This window comes from Syzygium oleosum, unplaced genomic scaffold, assembly GCF_021117445.2.
Source record: "Syzygium oleosum isolate NSW1041296 unplaced genomic scaffold, Sole_v2.1 Sole_v2.29, whole genome shotgun sequence".
In the NCBI taxonomy this organism is placed as follows: domain Eukaryota; kingdom Viridiplantae; phylum Streptophyta; class Magnoliopsida; order Myrtales; family Myrtaceae; genus Syzygium; species Syzygium oleosum.
Genome location: NW_026607513.1, coordinates 1431152 through 1452538, shown reverse-complemented (window position 1 = coordinate 1452538; position 21387 = coordinate 1431152). Strand labels below are relative to the sequence as shown.

At 39.0% G+C, this 21387-nt stretch overlaps 2 protein-coding genes across 4 annotated transcripts; one reads left to right on the top strand and one right to left on the bottom strand.

Moving 5' to 3' along the window:
• The first annotated feature begins 846 nt into the window (after nt 1–846).
• Nucleotides 847–3631, top strand: LOC115677797 (probable pyruvate, phosphate dikinase regulatory protein, chloroplastic). Its single transcript, XM_030601013.2, has 3 exons — nt 847–1408; nt 2252–2891; nt 3094–3631. The coding sequence occupies exons 1-3, from the start codon at nt 941–943 to the stop codon at nt 3195–3197; spliced, it is 1212 nt and encodes a 403-aa protein (XP_030456873.2). The 5' UTR covers nt 847–940; the 3' UTR covers nt 3198–3631.
• A 1131-nt stretch (nt 3632–4762) lies between these two features.
• LOC115677848 (uncharacterized) lies at nt 4763–8524 on the bottom strand. 3 transcript variants are annotated; one of them, XM_056303801.1, is made up of 6 exons: nt 8041–8524; nt 7563–7727; nt 7179–7346; nt 6463–6601; nt 5405–5627; nt 4763–5277 (listed from the first exon to the last, which is right to left on the bottom strand). In XM_056303801.1, the coding sequence occupies exons 2-6, from the start codon at nt 7581–7583 to the stop codon at nt 5187–5189; spliced, it is 642 nt and encodes a 213-aa protein (XP_056159776.1). In that variant the 5' UTR covers nt 7584–7727; nt 8041–8524; the 3' UTR covers nt 4763–5186. The 3 variants fall into 3 exon arrangements, with proteins under 3 accessions (XP_056159776.1, XP_030456933.1, XP_030456935.1); XM_030601073.2 differs by having other exon boundaries at nt 6463–6595; XM_030601075.2 differs by lacking the exon at nt 7563–7727.
• Nucleotides 8525–21387: the final 12863 nt, after the last annotated feature.

Genomic DNA, 21387 nt, shown 5'->3' with positions numbered 1-21387 from the left:
GATCATGTACGGAAGAAGGACACCGAAACTTTTACAATTTGTGCAATATGGTTTCTGTCACTTGAAAGTACAGATGAGCATAGTTAGGATAGGCGATTCTTATTTTGGAATCGGAAGCTGCTCACTAAGAATCGATTCTAATTTTTAGAATCGAGAACTACCCATTCGTTTCATAGATCTACGCGGTAATCGGATCGCACCGCACAGTCCAATTTCTGGATGGATCTATGGAACTGATTTCCAATTCTTATAGATTCACAACTCAACGAGGCAAGAGCGAGAGCCTAATGCGAGATGTGAGGGAGCCCGTAGGCGAGGTGATTGCGAGTCTGCGCAGCGACAGAGTTCAAGGCATCACCAGATGAGGCTAGGGTTTTTTTTTTATTTTTTTTATTTTGAGGATCGTGAGACACGAGTAGGACTATATGGTAAATGGCAAAAAACGAGTGAGAAAAACTCACCTTCACTAAAAATGAGCTAAACTTTTATATATACCGGTCTGAGTGGCCGGTTCCACGCTTGGAACCGGGAACCGGACCAATACTCACCGATTTCAGTAAATTGGAATCGGGAATGGGACCAGTCCTCATAGGAACTACTGTTTTTGAGCCGATTCGATCTAGTTCCGATAAATATTTTTTATGATTTAAATATAAATTATTATTGATAATAAAAATATTTCTTAACTGATTATTTCAAGCGTTGCATCCGATCATTTTCTGAAAAAAAATAATTTTTAAATCACTTATTTTTTTTCGAAACAAATCAGACCCTACATTTTTTTTTTCTTGCTCTCCTTGATTGACGGGTCCTCGTCCTACCTCCCGCTGCACTGTGCCACCAATGTAGAGAAAATCACTCATTTAAATATCTTCATCAGTCGATCAATACCTGAAAAAAGAATAAAAAAGGAGAGAAAAATCCACCGGCAAATACTAAGATGTCCGCCGCCGCCGCCGCCGCCGCCGCCGTGAACCTCCCGGGCCACCGCCCAACGCCGCCGCCCGCCTCGGCCGCCCAGCCCGGAGCCGGGACGGAGCCGGACTCCGACCCGTCCGCAGCCCGCAAGCTCAAGGGCAGCGCCCAGCTGAACCGGTGGTCCAGGGCCCGCGCGATCCGGTCCGGCCGGAAGCTGGACCGGCCGGCCCAGAAGCCCCAGGCGACGGCGACGGAGCGTCCGGGCCCCCAGGCGGCGCTGCTCGACGGGCTCTCGGGCGACGCGGAGGGTTCGACCGGGAGCTACGGCGACGATCACGTGGAGCTGATGGCGACGGCGGCGAAGCAGATATACGTGGTCTCGGACGGGACGGGGTGGACGGCGGAGCACTCCGTCAACGCCGCGTTGGGCCAGTTCGAGCATTGCTTGGTGGATCGTGGGTGTTCTGTAAACACCCATTTGTTTTCTGGGGTAATTTGTCCTCACCTTTTCCTTACATAAAGTTCACTTCTTTATGGGTCATATACTGTAAATCGCTTATTATTAGATGATGGGGCAACGTGCATTGTTGTGTTTTCATTGACGAAATGGAGTAGCTTCGTTTAGTCCATGGTGAGGAATTCATGCCCATGTAGAAACCATCATGTTCAATGCATAGTTTATTTGGTGCTGGAGCTTCACTTGTTTGCTTGATAGTTGCTGCAAGCTTGCAGTCGCTCAAAAGCATTAAGGTTTTCCTCTAATCCGGCTGGAAAGTTTTAAGTGGAGTTTCACATCTTTGAGGAAATCATGTAAATGGCAGTCTGACGAATTGGTTTTCTGATGGTGAGTGCTGATACCCATTAGTTGGCGCCTCGGGGTTGTTGTGTCGTGGTGAGCAAAGAGAAGTTGCACAAATTGTATCGGGATTGGTTGGATCTTTGTAAATGAGACGTAGTTGTGGTTTTGTTTCGTTTCTTTTTTCTTTTTCTGCTCTCCCTGGACCTGGCTAAATGAGTTTCCCTTTGCCAACTGAGTTGGTGGCATGGTGGCGGCACCATTTGTCTCCTCAAGAAGGGACGAAAGGCCCTGGCTTCAATCGCAGCAATGTCCTGTCACTGCTTGCCCTACTGATTCCTAGGATGAGAATTCCTGGAATACCATTGTTTCTAAGGTTAATTGGTGATGGGAAGCAGCCTCTTCCCTTGTTTGAAACCTTGTATGGTTGATGATAAGTCCATCATGTAGTTGGTTGTCAATTTATCGACATCATACATATTTCAGCGAGTTAGCTATTGCATCTCCTGATTTTTATTCTTTGACATCCATATTTAGATAGATGATGTGGAGAGGCTGCTGGATATTGTGAAGCAAGCAGCAAAAGAAGGTGCAATGCTTGTTTACACCCTTGCTGACCCTGAGATGGCTGAATCTGCAAGACAAGCCTGCACGCTTTGGGGCGTACCATCCACCGATGTCCTTGGCCCAATCACTGAGGCCATTGCTTCTCATTTAGGTGTCTCTCCTTCTGGCCTTCCCCGTGGTGCGCCTGGGAGGAGCTTCCCTCTCACAGACGACTATTTTCGAAGAATTGAAGCGATCGAGTTTACGATAAAGCAAGATGACGGTGCATTGCCGCAAAACTTGCACAAGGCAGATATCATCCTTGCTGGCGTTTCTCGAACTGGAAAGACGCCGTTATCCATTTATTTGGCTCAAAAAGGTTACAAAGTGGCAAACGTGCCTATTGTCATGGGTGTAGAGTTGCCGAAGACTCTGTTTGAAGTAGACCCAGAGAAGGTATTTGGTGTCACGATCAATCCTGTTGTCTTGCAAACGATAAGAAAAGCCAGAGCTAAGAGCTTGGGCTTCAGTGAGGATACTCGGAGTAATTATTCAGAGATGGACTATGTCAGAGAAGAACTGGAGTTTGCTGGGAAGATTTTTTCCCAAAATCCAGTTTGGCCTGTCATTGGTGAGGATGTCTTTCGTCTGCTTGTTTGGTTTTTCATTCCCTGTTGCTACTATTAGGTCTCACTATTTCGGGGCAAAAAATGTGACTATTTCGCCTACGTTGTAAGAAGATTGATAAATTAAGTCTCAATGAAGTCTTTGACGTATCTGAAAACCTTACACCTCTGTATCAATCTGAAGTATTTTGTTGTTCTTTCTTGAAGAGGTGACGGGAAAAGCAATTGAAGAAACCGCAGCTGTTGTTTTGAGGCTATACCATGACAGGAAGCAAAGATGTTCGATGCCAAGAATCTCAAAGCGATATTAAAGAAAAGGAAGTCAACTTCCAAGTCCTCATGTACCAAATGGGATGCTGAGGCTGTGTACTGCACCAAAATGAGTCCTTTTCTGCTTGAGCTTTCGTTTCCATATCCGAGCAAAGGTTTGCTTTCAAAGCACAGAGTGATCTGACTGTATGCTATCAATTTATGTGAATTTCACCAACAATTATGCCCAAGCATCATGATTGTTCCCATATGTTTTTCTTTCAATATAACCACATAGTTGCTAGGGGAGAAAAAGCGTCGCCAATGCTCCTGCTGAGGTCGTCATCTTGTTGCTGTAGAACAATAACTAATAATACCTACCTACAGAGTATTTAAGCATCCTCGTACGCTCATGGATGCAAGTTGTATGTTTGTGAATAGCGTTAATAATATGTCTTTCATTTCTTGAAGAAATGAGGCAATATCATTAAAATCATATGGCAATCTGCTGTTAGATGAATTAAATGCATTGTTGGTATTGTTTCTTGTTCCAAATGTTATCGGGAAGACGATTCTTCTGACTTCTGGTCCTAATGCTGGTCCTAGAATCCAACGGACAGAGAGATGCTATTTGCAATCATTTCCCATCATATTTCCGATTTAAGGTTTCGCCTATTAGTACTACTTAGCTTTCCTTTTCTAGGTCTACTCTACTCTCTTCTATATCATGCTATCTAGGGTGCTGCTGTCCGTTATCTCCTGCTCTTAATGAGCATGACCGATTCCTTCTTGGCATGAAGATGGTGCCGAGGCAATTACTGCTACTTGCCGGAGTAGTTGTGCATTTTCCTTTTAGAGATATGCTTTAATGGCTGTCCTTTGCATGAACTTTGTTGCATGACCGGTTCTGTCATAAATCACATGAAGTGGAAAGCTGGCCATACAAACAAGCAATAATTGTTTGCTGGGGTTATGACTGCTAGAGAGGTTGTGAGGATGTTAGAATCTGAACCAACTCTGATAAATCATAAAAGTCTTGGCAACTTTTTGTAATCACAGAAGCTGTGTGATTCCCAAAATTGAAGAAAAGCCAGTTGTGAGCGAACTGTCTCTTGTTCTTTTCACATTTCTTCTTGACCCAACTGTGCAAGTTATGTTGGCTGCATTGGGTTTAAAAGTTTTCGATTTAGGAATTGGTGGGTTGACGAAGTAGTATAGAAATAATCCTCTCTATTGTATGTACCAACAACCTATCCATCGAAATTCTTAAGCAAGGTCATTATGATCGACCAGCTTTTCGTGCAAAAAGTGATTTTGGTTTCTCCCTTTTCCTGTTCAGTCCTGGGCAGTACGATCATAACAGGGCCCTCCTACATTCCTCTTCCCTGCTGTACTTACCCCAACACGCTCTGTTTAGACTAATGTTCTCTGAAAAAAGGCAGAGACATTTGCTCCTACACATGCTTGAATGTGCATGCACGCGCAAAAAGGTTCATTCTCAAGCCAGGTACTTAAAAAAGGAACAAAATCTATATTAGAGAAGACATATTCACAAAGAAAAAAAGTGACTTTCTGAAATATCCAATTGCTCGTAAAGAGACACCAGATGCTAACAAAAACAGAGCACTCAACCATATGCCTTTGATCTCTCTCTAACTTATAAAATAGAAGATTTCTCCTCTTTGTCACTTCGCAGCGTGTCATCACCTATAAAAAATCCTCTAAAAGGCCAACCATGAAGATTTCTCTGGTCCAGCCAAATCAATGACAATGGAATGGATTCAGCTTTTTCCTCTCCTTTTCTTCTTCATTTTTCCCAAACCAATCATTTCTCATCCACCCAAGATTTTCTTTTTTCCCTCCCTTTCTCTTTAAGTTTCTTCATTGATTTTGGTTGGCTTTTGCTGGTTGAACTTCCGCATCAAGAAGAGAGTGCCAAAAGATCCCAGAAAATGACCTCACCATCAGGTAGCTCTGTGCTGCGAATCCAAAGTCCAAACTCCAAAGCGTAAATGCTAAATCTAGTCTCTGTTGTAAAGACAATCCCGGGATTACTGCGGCAAGTCAAAATCACCGCCATCCGGGCTCGATTTGCTAATCGAAAGGGTGAAATAGATTAACAAAATCGTTCCCATGCTCGACCTGTCACAAAAATTGTTCAGATCAATATCCCGCATTGCAATTGGGACTTTTACAAGTGCCACTTATGTTATTAACAATAATTTGCAGCAGACAACACTTTGAAAATGACGACGGATTGTAAACTTACAGAGTAGCGAAAATGAAAAGGATTCTCTTTGGATCGAGAATCCATGACGGAGAAGATCGCCGGAAACTATTTCTTCGGATAGTGAACCTGCTCTCGTTAGCACTCCCGATGCTTCCGGAGGTGACAGTGATCTGATGGTGGTTCTGCAGTTTACTGGCGTGATCGGTCGTCCCAAGAGCAGCCATCGTAGCTGCGTCCATCGAGTTGGACCCTAGAAGTGAAGCTGCAAATCAACAACCATAGATGCCAGTGAGACATTTTCATGAACTCTTCATAATTTTGCCAACCAAATTCACCACTTGCTATTCCCTCGAGTTGACCTGCAGTTAGATGCTTCTGCCAAATACAGAGCCCCATTTTTACTTTCCCACCAACTATGCTTGATAATTAAACCGAACCCATGACAATGATAGGCTCCATATTCTACCAAATCCTCAGAAAATTGGATGAAAAAATCAAAACTTTCTCAAGATAAAAAGATTAATTCGCGGTTTGATTGGACCGTACTTGATTAACCCAGCAGAGGCAGCATATTTTCTCAATCTAACTAATCAACCGCTGAAAAAGATCAGGTTTCAATGATCAATTCATAATCTAGTCGATGATTAAATGTTTGAGTTAATATGAAATTTCAAAGCAGAGTGAGTCATCCCCATCAAGCTGGATACAGCTTGTTGGTCAAATATAAAAAACCTGGAGATTTAGCACTCTGTTGGGTACTATTATTATTCATCTGCATCATTCTGTCTCTATCAAATTGTGGACCAAATGGCCCAGATGGGCCAACTGACCTATATCACTCACTCTTCAAACTTACACCAATTTCCAGGCATTATGTGAAGCACAATTACAATAATTTCCCTTAAGAAAGAGAAAGCAACTTTATTTTTTTCCTTCCTTTGGAGCATTCGATGACAACAAGCGGCGCAATGGGCAGCTCGCGCACATCTAAGAAATTCCAATTTGTCGCTGACATAAATGCAACGATGACAATGGAATCACTGATGGCGAAATCATGCAAGGACACACACATTGCTTATATGGAGAAGGAATGGTACCTCTGGGCGTGCCTCTGGGCGAGGATGTTGCCAGAACAATCCCTGGTTGGCTCTCGTTCTTATCTGCGGCACTTGCGTTGGAGATGACCTTGTCCTCGCTCACTCGCTGTGACCCTTTTCGAGAAAGGCTTCTCTGCAACTTCTCCGGATAAACATTTGTTCGAGAACCCGGAAAAGGAAATTAGCAATCAGTACAGTGCAGATTTATCAGGAAAATTGCAGAAAACAGTCACCTAATTTGGATCAAAACCAAAATCGAAACGCTATCTCGAAGAAAATATCTTGAAATTCACCATCCACATTTCAAATTTTCCCAAAAGTAGCAGACAATTTCTGCTTCTTTTACCACAAACGAATTCGCTGCTCAGGGTAATTCTAAGAACATGCTGTGTCATAATTCTTGGATTCGCCCAATTTTAGTGATTCGTCATATCAGAACATTCGAATTCTCGCAGTGCATGTATTTACTTTGTTCTGTACAATGTACATGCTGGACAAACAATGTACAAGCTCAAGCAACATCAAGGAAGGCAACAAAAGCTAATTCTGCTCACTTCACTTCTAACAACCCCACATACATTTACAAGAACACGAATTAAACTTTGAAACATTACCAGGTGAAAATTTTCTTTTTTTTTCCGAAAAGAACAGCTCCAGAAAAAAAAAACACTGAGAGAGAGAGAGAGAGAGAGAGAGAGAGAGAGAGAGAGACTTACAGTGACTCTGGAATTGATGTCCTTGCAAGGAGAAGGAACGAGATGCGAGAAACTTTCCATGTCGATGACCAAGTCATCGGACTTTTCGGCTTGCAATCCGTTCATGTGATCCGACACCGAGATTTTCTGGGTTCCCATCTTCTCCTCCGGCCCACTACTCTCGAGTTCCTAGAGAGAGAAAGCGAGAGAGAAACAGAGCGGGAACAAGAGAATTCTCATCAGAACAACTTGCTCGAAACTTTCTCATCAGACGAAACCGAAACAATCTGGACGAGGAAACCAAGGTTTCAGCTCAATATAACAGTTGTGCGTCAAGCGAAAGGCGTGATTTTTCACAACAAAACGCGAGAATTCAACAACACCCAGAGAGCCAAGAATTCTCACCAACTTTGGATTTTCCGCCATTTCCGTCACTCTCCAAGAAAAAGTCTAAAACCCCATGAGAGAGAGAGAGAGAGAGTGTATGCAACGCATCGAGAGCAAGAAAATGTTAAAAAAAAAATGAATGACGCAACGGATGGGGCAAGCGACCGAACAGCTATCGACCACCTGATTGGAAGAAGGAACGCTCAGAATATTATAAAAGGGAAAAAGAAAAAATCAGTTTGCGATTTTCCCGAGAAAAACAACGACTGCATGAATAAACAAAGTACGCAAAGAAACAAAGTCTCGTGAGTGATGAAGGAAACACCCGAAAACAAAAGGGAAGAAAAACAAGGACAAAAAAAGGGGAAAGGGAAGCTCTCCTAACGAAGACTTGCTTTTCCCTCGTCAACCGTCGATATCGATTCAAATCGCGAAGGAAGAAAACGAAAAAGCAGAGGAGGAGGAAGGAGAAGGAGAGGAAGAAGGGCGTGCCAACCTTGACAATCACGAAAAAGAAGTCGACCCTCTAATTCTTGTCGTGATTCTTCCCCTGCTTTTCCATGTGCCCCTCCCCTGTTCTTCAGCAGAAGCTCTGGTGACAACACGGAACCAAGCAGTTCTCATTGACCCGATGCATACCCGCTTGTTAAATTGCTCGAAATATGAATATGAAAATTCCTTTTTTCTTTTGTCAGCCGCACATACACCGAGGTTAATGTTTGTCGAGGAGAGAGAGAGAGAGAGAGAGAGAAAGCAGAGAAACAGAGGGTGTAAGATGAAGGAGCGACTTCTTTTTTTATGTTCAGAGATTCTGGAGTAAAAGTGAGAACATGGCGTCAGGGATCTTGTCGAGAGAAGAAGAGGACAAATGATCTGCGAAGGTGATGGAGAAGAAACTAGGAAAAGAAGAGAGGATGTGATGTGTTAATTTCTGCCTGAAGAAACATCAGAGGGAAAGAGAGAGAGAGAGAGAGAGAGAGAGAGAGAGGGGGAGAAACGTCAGAGGATGTTCCAATTTCATTTCACACGGCGGATGATTATATGATCTGTTGAGTGTCGTGTTGGCAAGCTGAGATTTAGATGATGTTCATTTGGAGGAAAATGAGATATTTGCTTTTGGGAGTTGGTCATTCCATAAAGTCCTTATTTTTTGCCTACTTGATTTGTCAATTTGGGATAATTTGGATTTGATTGCCTTCTTTAGCCCCTTACAGTTTTGAACTTCTCTTTAATGGCTCTAATTTGCAGCCAAAATTTGCTCATCGGATTTCATTAATTATATTGCCTTATCGGGTCGTCTTTTAATTAGGGGTGATCGGTTTTTGAGCGGTTCGATCCGGTTTCCGGTTGGGCCAATAGAACCGGTCTCATATTCAGTTTTTCTTTCATTTGTCGTTAATGTTCAAGATGAAAGTAATAATATGGTATTTCTATAGTTAGTAAGTTACATGTAAGGTTATAGGTTTTATAGAAATTTTTCCAGTTTGTGGTAAAATTTGGTTGGAATGAGCAACTATTATTGTGTTTTGATTTGTTCTTGTCATCTTACTCACGTGCATAAGTAAACATAGTCGCTCCAGCCTTGAAAGGCCTTCCTTTGTGAAATGAGACATAGATTAGGGTTTTCTTTTTACAAATTTTTAAGAAATAAAAAAATTAAAAAAATCGATCCAGGTGGATGGTTGTATACCTAGAATCAGGAACCGGACCGATGGCCCTAGGAACGGCCCAGAATCAGCCAGTACGGTCCAGGCGATTGCTTTTGCTCATCTCTACTACATGATAACAATTCGGATCCCATTGAGAATTTTGAAAACGGCAACAAATACTTATAGAGAACAGGTATGCGAATTCTCATAATGCCCATTATCTAAAAGTGAATCTCGATGTGGAGGGGGGGCTCGATCAACTAGGGTTGGGCACTTTGCATTGGCAAGTTTCCGCTCCCACTTCAACGGCCTCTATTGATAGGCGATCTGTAAGTCCATTTAGGCTCCGTTTGGGAACTGCTTCCCCAAGGGGCTTTGGGCTCTAAAGTCTCTTGGGCAAAGCAAATATGTTTAGCAATTTTTTGGACAGCTTTGGGATGATGCAACTACATTTTCAAAGGCCTTTAGCTCAAGGCTAGTCTGAAGGTGCTTTGAGCTTTTCCAGAATATACACACACACATATTTCTTTCGACTTTGCCCTCGCTAAACTTTCATAATTCCAAAATACCTCACGCGACGTTACCGGTGAGGGCTAAAGCCACCTCCGAGCCTCCAGTGAGACCAAATGTGGCTGCCGGCCGCTGAGTTCTCATAGGTTTTGAGTTTTTATTTTTTTAAAAGTATAATTGCTTTGCAAATTGTGATTTTTCCAAACACTATTTAAACCAAAGTTGTTTCTTAATGCACTTTTAAATTACAATTTACCAAACTCTACTTGTATTTCAAAAACTTTTTAACTTAAAAGCCTTTACGTTTTCCCAAAAACTTTCCTCAAAAGCCAAATCAAACGCAGCCTTATAAGTCCCTTTGGCATGCCCTGATCTTAGAGTAAGTAACCTCCCCACTTCCGAAACTTTTTCTTACCGAGACAATAAAAAAAAAAATGAATCTCAACTTCTAATAGGTTTTTTTTTTTGATGATATAATGTATTTTTTGTATGGTAGTCATGTCATAATCTAGAGGGACGAAATAAGTCAACTAAGATCTTAATCCCATGAGACTAATAATTTTGAAAGTTCAATCCTATATCCAAGTGAATGCACATTTCTCAATTATTCAATTATTTAACTCTTTTTCGACCAAAAACAATTATTTAACTTTTTCAAGTATAATTTGCTTCTCTCTCAAGAAATGATTCGATTACTGCTCTTGAATCGCAAAAAAGCGATCCATTTAGCAGCACTCTTATTATGGAGGTGGTAGCGACAACAATTCGAGCATCATCATATCATTTTTATTGTTTTTCCCAATTAAACGTCGTGTTTCACATTAATTACAAAATGGATTCTTTTGGAAAAGTAATTACTAAGATAGACCATTTTCCAAACTACTTTTCATTGCCAATCATCCCTAAAATTGCACAGCCATCATTGCCCTCTTCATCACAGTCACTTCAAAATTTCTCTTGAAATTATTATAATAATTTGTAACATTTTGCACAATCGTTATCATTTTAGAATTAATTTATCATAGACAATTAAATTTGAAATTAAGTTGCATGCAACCAGCAACAAAGTTTTGACTCATTGATTTGTTACTCGACAAGTTTAATCTCTCATGGAGTTTAAATTAAAGATATAGATAAAAAAAACTTCTGAAATACAATTTTAGACTATATAGCCTATGTTGTATATGAATACAAAAGTATCGTACAATAAATTGATTTATTTTAAAATATAAAACTATTAATTTATTTTATTTTATATATGAAATTTTCCGATCTGAAGTGGGTAATTATTTCTTCATTACTTCTGAATTGACAAATGGATAAGAAAAACAATTACCGGGAGTGAATTTATATTAATCCATTTTATTTCTAGGTAAATGATAATTTAAAAATTAGATTAATTATGAAGTTATGTTCATCAAACAAAAGTTGATAGTGAAGATGTATAAAATTATACTGTGTTGTAACAAACCTATAAATGAAAACTTGGTTGTTTGATTGCATGCATGTTGTATTTAAACTTTAATTATTCATGATAGATTAATCCTAAAGAATTAAAGATTGTGCAAAATATCAGAAATTATTTTAACAATTTTAAGAGAGAAGTAAAAGTGACTAGGATGAGTAATCAGTGAGAAACCGAGTCTGAAAAATAGTTTTGGGATAGATTTCTTTTGAAAATTATTTTGCAAAAGATATTTATTTTGCATAAAAAGGCTATTCTATCCAGGACCAAAGACATAATTCCTCTCGTCAAACTCTTGAGAAAAATTAATGTACACCACAGGCGCTGTAATTGATAACCACAACTGTAATTCTAAATTCTAATGTTCCATTGTATTATGCATTAATTAATAATTATTATACTCTATTGCCTACAGTATTCTGCAGAAGTACCAACTCTGCACTATTTGACAGACAAATGATTTGATGACTTTTCTCCATGTAATATTGAAATAGAGACTCATGATGACGTACTTGCATAGTTTGCATATGAAGAAGATTCTATCTTCCAGATGATGGATTATTCTAATTTTGACTTTCTAGAGTAAGCAGATATTTCTAAAGCAATCCAGATGCCATTTGGCGAAAAAGAAGCGAGCTAGATAAAAAAAAAATTGTTTAAAATTTTGAGGTTAGGTGGGTGAAAGGAAGATAATTTACAAACTTTAGTACAAGCTACTTAACATTTCACCGAGCGCAAACTAGCCAGAGGCCCGTCGTTGCCCCTGAGAACATCGGTCTAACCCTTCGTCCTCCCTTTAAAACACATAAAAAAAAAAAATACACCTGCGCTCCCGCGCACCTTACGCCTATAAATTTGTCGGAAGTTACCATTGACAATGAGTATCAAGCACAAATTACCAGAGAACATATGATTACACTGCTTGATTAATTCAACACCATGTGCCTGGAAAAATCATAGAGATGAAGGAGAACGAGGTGTTGCTTTCTTTGTGAGGTTGACAAGGAAACCAAGTAGTCGATCACTTTAGACTTTTTTGAGTTATTTAGTCCAATATATCCGTCATGCACACCAACTTGGCAAGTCCATTATCAGATGACATGAAGTGTACAAATTTCTCCAAACCATCATACAAGGAAGTTCTTTGCCTTAATGTGTGAATAATTAATGGGAAACCATGCACACTTTAAAAGATGGGTGGCCCAGTGATCAAGGGATTAGGCTCGTCCCCTCGAGACATTAGCTACGTTAAGAGCACATCAAGAGCACATTTCATCTAGACTTATTTCATCAAATCATACCAATCATGTAAAAGAGAATAACGAAACATGCAATGGACCTCTTACAAAGGTGCGCAAAATTTCACTCGGTTTTTACAATGTAATTAGGTCTATCCAGCACATTAACACACATATAATTAAAATGCTTATATAGAAGCAAAAATTTAATTCGTGGGCGATTTGCAGAAGAAAAATCTCACAAGTAATTGGCACGCCATTCCCTGCCATGTGCGAGAGCACATGAAGATTGTATTCCCGTCTTATTAATACTGTTGTCGCAAGAGTGGAGGGAGGTTTTGGTTATAATGGCATAAAGACAAATGGAATTGACAAAAGATAACAAGCTAGCTAACCCTACATAAACCCAAAAAAGGAAAATAGATAATATAGAATAACCATAAAGCATTGCATGCATCAAATAAATGGAAAATTCCTGCATATCTTTCAATTTTTCAATTAGAGATCGGACCCATTAGCATATGAGCGTCTAGCAACATGTTGCCTCGATCTTAAATAAATCTATATGATCATTTAGCCTCAAGAAATATAGATGTAGATGTATCTTCGTGTGTAATAGAATGACAGATCGTGAGTGACATATCATATAATATGACCAAGAGAATGACAGGTAATATGCATATGTAGTAGAGAAACTTGGTGCATGGCACATGATGGGAGATTGAGGACGGTGCAAGTACAAATTATTGGGTAAGAAACCAAATGTTTATTCTTTATTTCCTTAAGAAATTCGATAGTGAAGTATAGACAAAAAGTTTTAGAACAATTATTAAAAAAATCAAATATAATGCAAGGTTGCAAAGAACAAAGGGGAAAATTGTCCAAAAAATTCTTAAACTTATTGCACTTTTGGCAATTTATTCTTAAATATTTTAATTGTACAAATTGAGTTCTAAATATTTTCACGTTTCACCAATTGACTCCATCTAACTAATTTTGATCGGAAATTGCTGACGTGGACGCCAGACATCCTACGTGGCACGATCAGTGTTGACGTGGATAATTTGTAATAAATATTTTTTCGAATTTTTATTATTTTTTATTATTATTTTTTCTTTTCTTCTCTTTTCCTTCTTTACTTTTTACTTGTTTTTCCTTTCCTTTTCTTTTCTTTTCTTTTTTCTTTTTTACCTCTTTCATCCATCACCGGGCCTTGTTAATGACCGGTGGAGGTCACTGACCTCAGGCAAGGGACACCCGAGCCTAGGCTGGCGAGGGCCGTTCTCGCCGGATCAGGTGGTAAGGGCGCCCCTCGCTAGCCTAGGGGAGGGCGGCCCTCGCATAAGGTTGATAGAGGTTGCCGGCCATCGACGAGGCCTGGCGATGGTCAATGGAGGGAAAAAGAAAAAAAAGAAAAGAAGAGATAAGGAAAAGAAAAGATAATCTTAGAGTTCTCATGTCGGTTGCACTTAATTACAGATGGTCACTTTGTCAAATGGATGTTAAGATGCATTCTTTCAAGGCAACCTTGAAGAAGAAGTGTACATTGACCTTCCCCCAAAAGATTCCTTGGAAGGACACGGATTTGTGTGCAAAATAAATAAAGCAATTTATGGTCTCAAGCAATCTCCACGAGTTTGGTATAGCAAGCTCAGTATTGCTCTTGTAAATTTTGGATTCAAAACTAGCGAGTCAGATCATTCTGTCTTTGTTAAGAACAACTCCAAAGAATTTGTGGTCGTTTTGGTTTATGTTGATGACATTGTCATCACTAGTGACAAGAGATTGAAATTCTTAAAAAATACTTGAATAAAAAGTTTAATATCAAAGACTTGAGAAGGTTACGTTACTTTCTTGAAATTGAAATTGCTAATTCAAGCAAAGGACTATTTCTCTCCTGAAGAAAGTATATAGTAGACTTGTTGAAGGAAACTAGGAAATTTGGAGCTAAACTTGTAGAATCACCTATAAATTATGGCAGTAAGTTTGCCACCAACACCACTCCCCTCAAAGACAATGGAATGTTCAAACGATTGGTGGATCGGTTGATTTATTTGATTATTACAAGACCTGATATCACATATGTTGTTAGTTATGTTAGTCAATTCACGCATAATCCTACTAAAGGTCATATGGAATTGGCCGACCGTATATTGCGATATGTAAAGTCATGCCCTAGACCTAGAATTCTTCTGAAGAAGCATGGTCACAGAAAGATTGAAGGTTATGTTGCTGTAGATTGTATTGGAAATCCCACTGATAGAAGATCAACGACGGGGTTCTGCACCTTTGTAGGAGGAAACCTAGTCACTTGGAATAGGAAAAAGCAAAGTGTGGTAACTAGATCAAGTGCAGAAGCTGAGTACAGAGCCATGATTTCAACCACGTGTGAATAAGTCTGGCTTCATTTATTGTCGTAGGATATGGGTCTTAATAAGCTTCAAACTCCTACAAAATTGTTCTGCGATAATCAAGCAACAATTCATATTACTTCAAATCCAGTCTTTCCTGAAAGGACCAAGCGCATAGAGGTCGACTGTCACTATACCTGTGAAAAAGTTAAAGGCAAGATAATTGAGACTTCGTACATCAGAAGTGAAGATCAATTGGCTGACATATTTACTAAGGCGCTTTCCACCAAAGCTTTTTAGTGTGTGATGACCAAGATGACCTCTGATGACATCTTCACCCTAGCATAGAGGGGGAGTGTTGGAAAGATAAGGACACTAGTCAGTAGAGTCCAAATTTAGTTGGAAAGAATGAAATAATAACTGTATTTGTATGTTCAATAGATATTCATGTTTATTTCTAGAGATGTATTCTATCTTATTTAAAGATAATAAAATCCCCCCAAGGTGATATGAGAAATTGGGGGTTTCCCATTGTGGATGTAGAGGGTCCTCTCCTTGGTTGATTGAACCACATTAAATCCTTTACTCCTTCGTGTGTGTGTGTGTGATTACAAAGAAAACAATTTGTGTAAAGATTAGATGTCGGTTGCATGCATTAGGAGATTTTCACATTACACCTGAAATAACATTTCCAATATTCATGGACAAACTAAATACTTGCTTTGCATGATTTTATAGAGGTAAACTTACTATGCTCCCTTGTGTATGACATGGGCAATAGATATAGGTCTTACCGCCCTCTTTGTGAAGAAAATAAAGTGTGCGTTTATATCTACCAAAGAGATTAATTGTAATTACCTAGAAGATTAATGATTGGTCTACGGATTTCATGGCACAATTAATCTCAAAATACATGTATCTTTGTTAAATACGGTGGATTTTTCTGGCTAGAATCTCAAAGACTTTGGCATGTTCTTGATGATAGATCTATTACGATCCACTAGCTTGTTTCCAGGATAAGTGCGAATCAAGGTAAGACAAAGAACAATGATCGAGATTGATCGCAGGCATCCCTCCTCAAGAGTTGACTGTGTTGTATGGTTAGGCCAATCCAGCAGATTTGCATCGCCATCTCTCAACATCAAGATTTGGACCACTATCGTTGGGGAATCATTCCCTTCTTTGTATCTATTGTGGGGCAATTTGCACCGAGCAATTTTCTAGGGTAGCTTATCTCTTGCTTTTCGATGATATATCTGATTGGGTAGATGACATAAATGGTCAATGGTGTGCAAAGTCGTTCCCAAACTTTTGATTTATTCAATGCGGTCCTTGAATTATTGGTGAATATTTAATGTAGTCCTTCAGCTTGCTCAAACGACAAATCAGACATTATTTGATGACGTAGATTATTATATGCTAGTAGAATTTTTAAAAATGATGAGTCAACATATTTATCTTTTTATCTATTTGCGCGTTAATATGTCTATTGTTATTTGATGACGTGGATTATTATATCTTGATTTGAGATAAAAATCATATTTGGATTACCCATTGGTACTTTTTCTTATTGTCCACTGTTCAAACTTAACGAATTAGAAGCTACATTAGCAGATTCCATTAACTTGAATTAACGGAATGACGACATTTGACATTTTCATATAGTCTAGGGACTATAATTAACATTTACCAGTAGTACATGGACTACATTGAACAAATTAAAAGTTCAAGGATCATATCCCTATCTATTTATATGTCTCTGTTTGATATTAGACTAAGTTTTTTTTCCTGATTTGTAAGGTTATACAGTGTTATTGCGAAAGCATATTATTTGAAAATGCTTCTACTCAAGGCTCGTGACAGCTAACAGGGGAGATTCCCAATTGATTTTTTTAAATTTGTTCTGTTTGATATTCTCATGATAGCTTCTTTGCCTCGGATTGACTTATGAGTTTATGATGGTTTTATCTTATTGTATTTATGATAATATTGATTGTATTTGTTCTTGGGATTGACATATCATTGTATAATAAAAAAAGCAAAATAGAGAATAATGATCATTGATCTAGGATATTATTATTATTATTATTATTATTATTATTAATGATCATTGATCTAGTATGGTGATTAAGTATAGGTGCAATCCACATCACTCACATTATCTCCCCATTATCATCGACGTGAATCAGTATGTGATACAGATACATGAGTTGGTGTCTGCATACTTGTTTTTGAGACCTATATGCATGTCTTCTTCTCCGACAATCTGGTCAGTGCAGATCCCACCACCGAAGCTAATATTAACTGGAGTACTTAATCAATACTAAGTTAGTAAAATTAAACATATTTCACACGTACCATCAAGATGCGGCCACGTGGATGTGTAACCTCAAATCCATTTCTATGTTGTGTGGTAGTCTTCTCATCCATTAAATAGTCAACACGTGCATACACTTTATATCTGTTCATTCCTTCGCTTTTTGGGAAAAGGCTACTGAAAAATCTAAATTATATTCATTGTAACACATTTACTTTCGAATTTTTTATTGTGATATCAAAAATCTCAAACTATGTTCATTTTGACATGTCTACCTTGAATTTTTTTTTGTGACAAAAAAAATCCTAAATGTATATTTATGTGACATATTTACTCTCTATTAATGTTCTGTCAAATGACGTTTTAGTCAAAATAATGTCGTTTTATTTTATATAAGTTCTGTGGGCGTTATGTCAATATCATTTTCCTTTTGGCATCCATGTAGGTAGATCTTTAACGATTTTCATTGATAGAATTTTGATAGAGGGTAAATGTGTCACATAGGTTGGGATTTTTTGTGTCATAGAAAAAAATTTAGGGCAAATGTGTTACAATTGGTATATTTTAAGGTTTTTGGTAACTTTTTCCATTTCTTTTTGGGTTAATACCACGAAAAACCATAAACTGGTACACTTGTGACACATTTACCCCAAACTATTTTTTTGACCATAAAAAACCCCAAACTGGTACACATGTGATAATTTTACCCCGAACATACCACAAAAAACCCCAAACTGGTACACATGTGACAATTTTACCCCGAACATACCGCAAAAAATCCCAAACTAGTACACATGTGACAATTTTACCCCAATTAATTTTTAATATAATTTTTTATTTTTTTGAATTTTTTTGAATTTTTTCTTTTTTCTTTTCTTTTCTTTTCTTTTTTTTTTCTTCACTTCAACCTCTGGCCGGTCGCCGGTCCGGCGAGGGTCGCCCTCGGCAGCCGCTGGCGAGGGCCGCCCTTGCTCGACTCGGCAAGGGCGACCCTCGCCCGGATCTAGCGAGGGCGGCCCTCGCCGGCGTCGGGCGGGCCGTCCTCGCCCGGCGCCGGCGAGGGCCGCCCTCGCCCGACTCGAGCGAGGGCCATCCTCGCCCGCCTAGGCGAGGGCCGCCTCGCCCAAAGGCGGGCGAGGCGGCCCTCGCCCTTGCTGGGCGGGCGAGGACAGACCTTCACCCGACGCCGGCGAGGGCGGCCCTCGCCGGCGTCGGCGAGGGCGGCCCTCGCCCGGCGCCGCAAGGGCGGCCCTCGCCCGGCTTCCGCCTCTGGCCGGTCGCCGGACCAGCGACCGGCCAGAGGTTGAAGATAAAGAAAAAAAAATAAAAGGAAAAAAAAAATATTTGAAAAAAATAAAAAATAATATTAAAATTTTAATTCATGGTAAATTATCATATATGTACCAGTTTGGGGTTTTTTTTGGTCAGTTCAGGGTAAAATTGTCACAGATGTACCAGTTTGGGGTTTTTGATGGTCAAAAAAATAGTTCGGGGTAAAATTGTCACAGGTGTACCAGTTTGGGGTTTTTTATGGTCAAAAAAATAGTTTGGGGTAAATGTGTCATAAGTGTACCAGTTTAGGGTTTTTCGTGGTATTAACCCTTTCTTTTTTAAAGGATTTTATCTGATGAATTTAGTCTAGTTCATTTTATTCAATTATGATACGGGCTCATGTATCTACATCTTTGGGCATTCATGTTATTCATATTGGATATTGGTTTCTTGTCTAGGCATTCATTTTTTGGGATTATTGTTAAAAAAATCCTAAATATATTGTACAACAGCGAATTTAGTTATAAACTTTTCAATTTGGCCAATTTAGTCTTAAATATTTTGACAATCTATCAATTTCATCATTCAATTCAATTTTGATAAAAAATCGCTGACGTGGATGCCGATCGTCCTAGGTGGCACAATCGGCACTGATGTGAATTATTTTTTTTATTTTTTCAAAATGTTTTCCTTTTTCCTTTTCTTTTCTTTTTTTTTTGCCGTTTTCTTTTCCTACTTCCCTCTATTGGCCATCGTGAGGCTCTGGCGACCAGTGGAGGAAAGAGGGAAAAAAATAAAAAAAAAAGAATAGAAAGGAAAAAAGGAAAACAAAATAAAAAATTTAGAAAATTAAAAAAGTTGCAAAAATCGTCCACATCAGCACTAACCATGTCGCAAAGGACGGCTAGCGGTGACTGGATCACCACGTTAACAATTTTCGGCCAATATTAATCGGAGGGACTAAACTGGCAAATCGTAAAAAAAATTTATGACTAAATTGACCAAATTGAAAAGTTTATAATTGAATTTGCCGCCGTATAATAAGTTTTAAATTTTTTTAACAATTTTTCCCTCGTTTTCCACATCGATGCTTAGTATTATTAGTATTGATATTGGGCAATCACATTACGAAAGGTACATCCGGAATGTGAAAGCATCCCACCAACTGGACTTCCAAGTGTGTGGACGAAATGTGCTTAATGTGTGCAATGTACATATCACGAGCAACTAATAATTTTAAAATGAAGAAGATGGGTCTCTAGGGAAGCTAATGTTCGCGGAGCTATCAGTATCACTAGAAACTCCATTAATCTTGTAGCGATGGTCATACATCATGAATTATAAAAATAATTAAGAAGTGCCACGAGGAGTGTTCGGGAGAGGAATGATCTGTTTCTTGTCGAGATGGGGATGATTGAGAGCGACTGGGAATGAGGACACACATTACTTGCAAAACCGGTGATTAAAGTAATCATATGCCCTTGCGGACTTGGAGCACTCAATGAAAACTTTCTAAGATTGCCATTTCAGCCGATCAATTCTCCAAATCAATCAACAAATTTCTGAATACGCCTAAAATTAAAGTTGTCGTGATGCTTAGTCGGTGAGTTGTTTAGACATTAAATCTTTTTAAATAATTGTGAGACTAACTCATCAATTTCAATAGAAATTATGTTGTAACGCTAGCTTAAATCTCAAGATAAAAATAATAAAGGGACAATGAAAATGAAAGAGCGCCACCGACGAACCTCGAAAAATATTTTTAATTTCTCATTTTTGACATTTTGGATATGCCAAGATGGAAACAAATTCGTATAATTGCTTTGAAAGAACATCCTGAAAATACCCACTTTCACAAGACCCTTTAAATTATTCATAGGTACTGGTACATATGTTTTCTAGACTGTCTTATTCTGAAGTCATAATCGCCTTAATAAATATCTAGAGATATCTTATACACTTAGGAATCTAGACTTGTGTGTTCGGAAAGTGTTTTGGTTCAGCAATCAATCGGGACAGTTGCTGCTGCTTTTATCATAGCGTTTTGGCTTTTAATTAAGGGTGTTGATGGGCAACTCAGGGATCAATCTGCACCTCGGAACTCGGGTTAAGATGTATGGGTTTTGTGCCCGAATTGGCTCTCCGATGCTTAATTGGTGCTTGCGAGAGGGAAATTGAGAAGCTTAATTGCTAAAGAAGAGTGAGATTGGCCGGCAAGTGAATATTTCGTCTTATATATGGGGTATGGGGTTGTAGTTCACAGGTACCGCTCTACAAGGATCTTACAATCGACATTGGTCAAATCGATTTGAGAATCAATGTATGCATGGTCTTCTAGTTAGTGGAGGCACCATTGCGACCACCGATTAGTCGGAATTTTAGTGATGTCTCGTTACCATTGAGCGTGCTTGGTTTTTTGACGGCTCGGTTCCGACGTGTCGGTCCCGTGTTTTGAGACGTGAGGTCTTTTAATAAGCCGTCCGCAATTCCTTCGTCAAAGGGGAACCAACAAGATGCTTTTGGCAAAAGCATGACAGACAAAAAGCCTTTCGTGAAGTAGGCTTTGCCCAGGGCTATGGAGGTCCAAATTCTACTCCAACTCATCCTCTATGCTCGTTTTTAATTGCAATTTGGCATGAGGACTGAATTCCAGGTTGAGGCACAGAATATTATAAACTTGCCAATCATCACTCGAGGAGCTAAAGTAAATTACACATTAACCCCTTTGTATTTTTTTCTTAAATTACACAAAACTCCGACAAGACTTCCAATTTTTTGTTACAGCCGTTAACTATCCGTTATTTTCTACTAGCATGTGCAATGCACATGAGTTTTCAGGTGTAAAAATGTATCTACAATTTTATAGAAAAAATCCCTCCTTTCCTTTAATGACTGCAAGTATGAAAAATAAATGTAGAAAATGAGATGAAACTAGGGGCACGAATGATAATAATTTTGTTTTTCTATTTCTCTATTTTTCTTGTTCCCAGGAACAGGTTTGGAACAAAAATCCATTGAGCAGTGCAATTCATTTTTCTATT

Coding starts and splice junctions, on each gene's coding strand:
- LOC115677848 (XM_056303801.1), bottom strand. CDS start 7,583: ATGGCGGAAAATCCAAAGTTG. Junction 7,347..7,562: donor TGGCGGAAAATCCAAAGTTG/GTGAGAATTCTT, acceptor TTCTCTCTCTAG/GAACTCGAGAGTAGTGGGCC. Junction 5,278..5,404: donor CTTTTCATTTTCGCTACTCT/GTAAGTTTACAA, acceptor TTTTTGTGACAG/GTCGAGCATGGGAACGATTT.
- LOC115677797 (XM_030601013.2), top strand. CDS start 941: ATGTCCGCCGCCGCCGCCGCCGCCGCCGCCGTGAACCTCCCGGGCCAC. Junction 1,409..2,251: donor ACACCCATTTGTTTTCTGGG/GTAATTTGTCCT, acceptor ATCCATATTTAG/ATAGATGATGTGGAGAGGCT. Junction 2,892..3,093: donor TCCAGTTTGGCCTGTCATTG/GTGAGGATGTCT, acceptor TCTTTCTTGAAG/AGGTGACGGGAAAAGCAATT.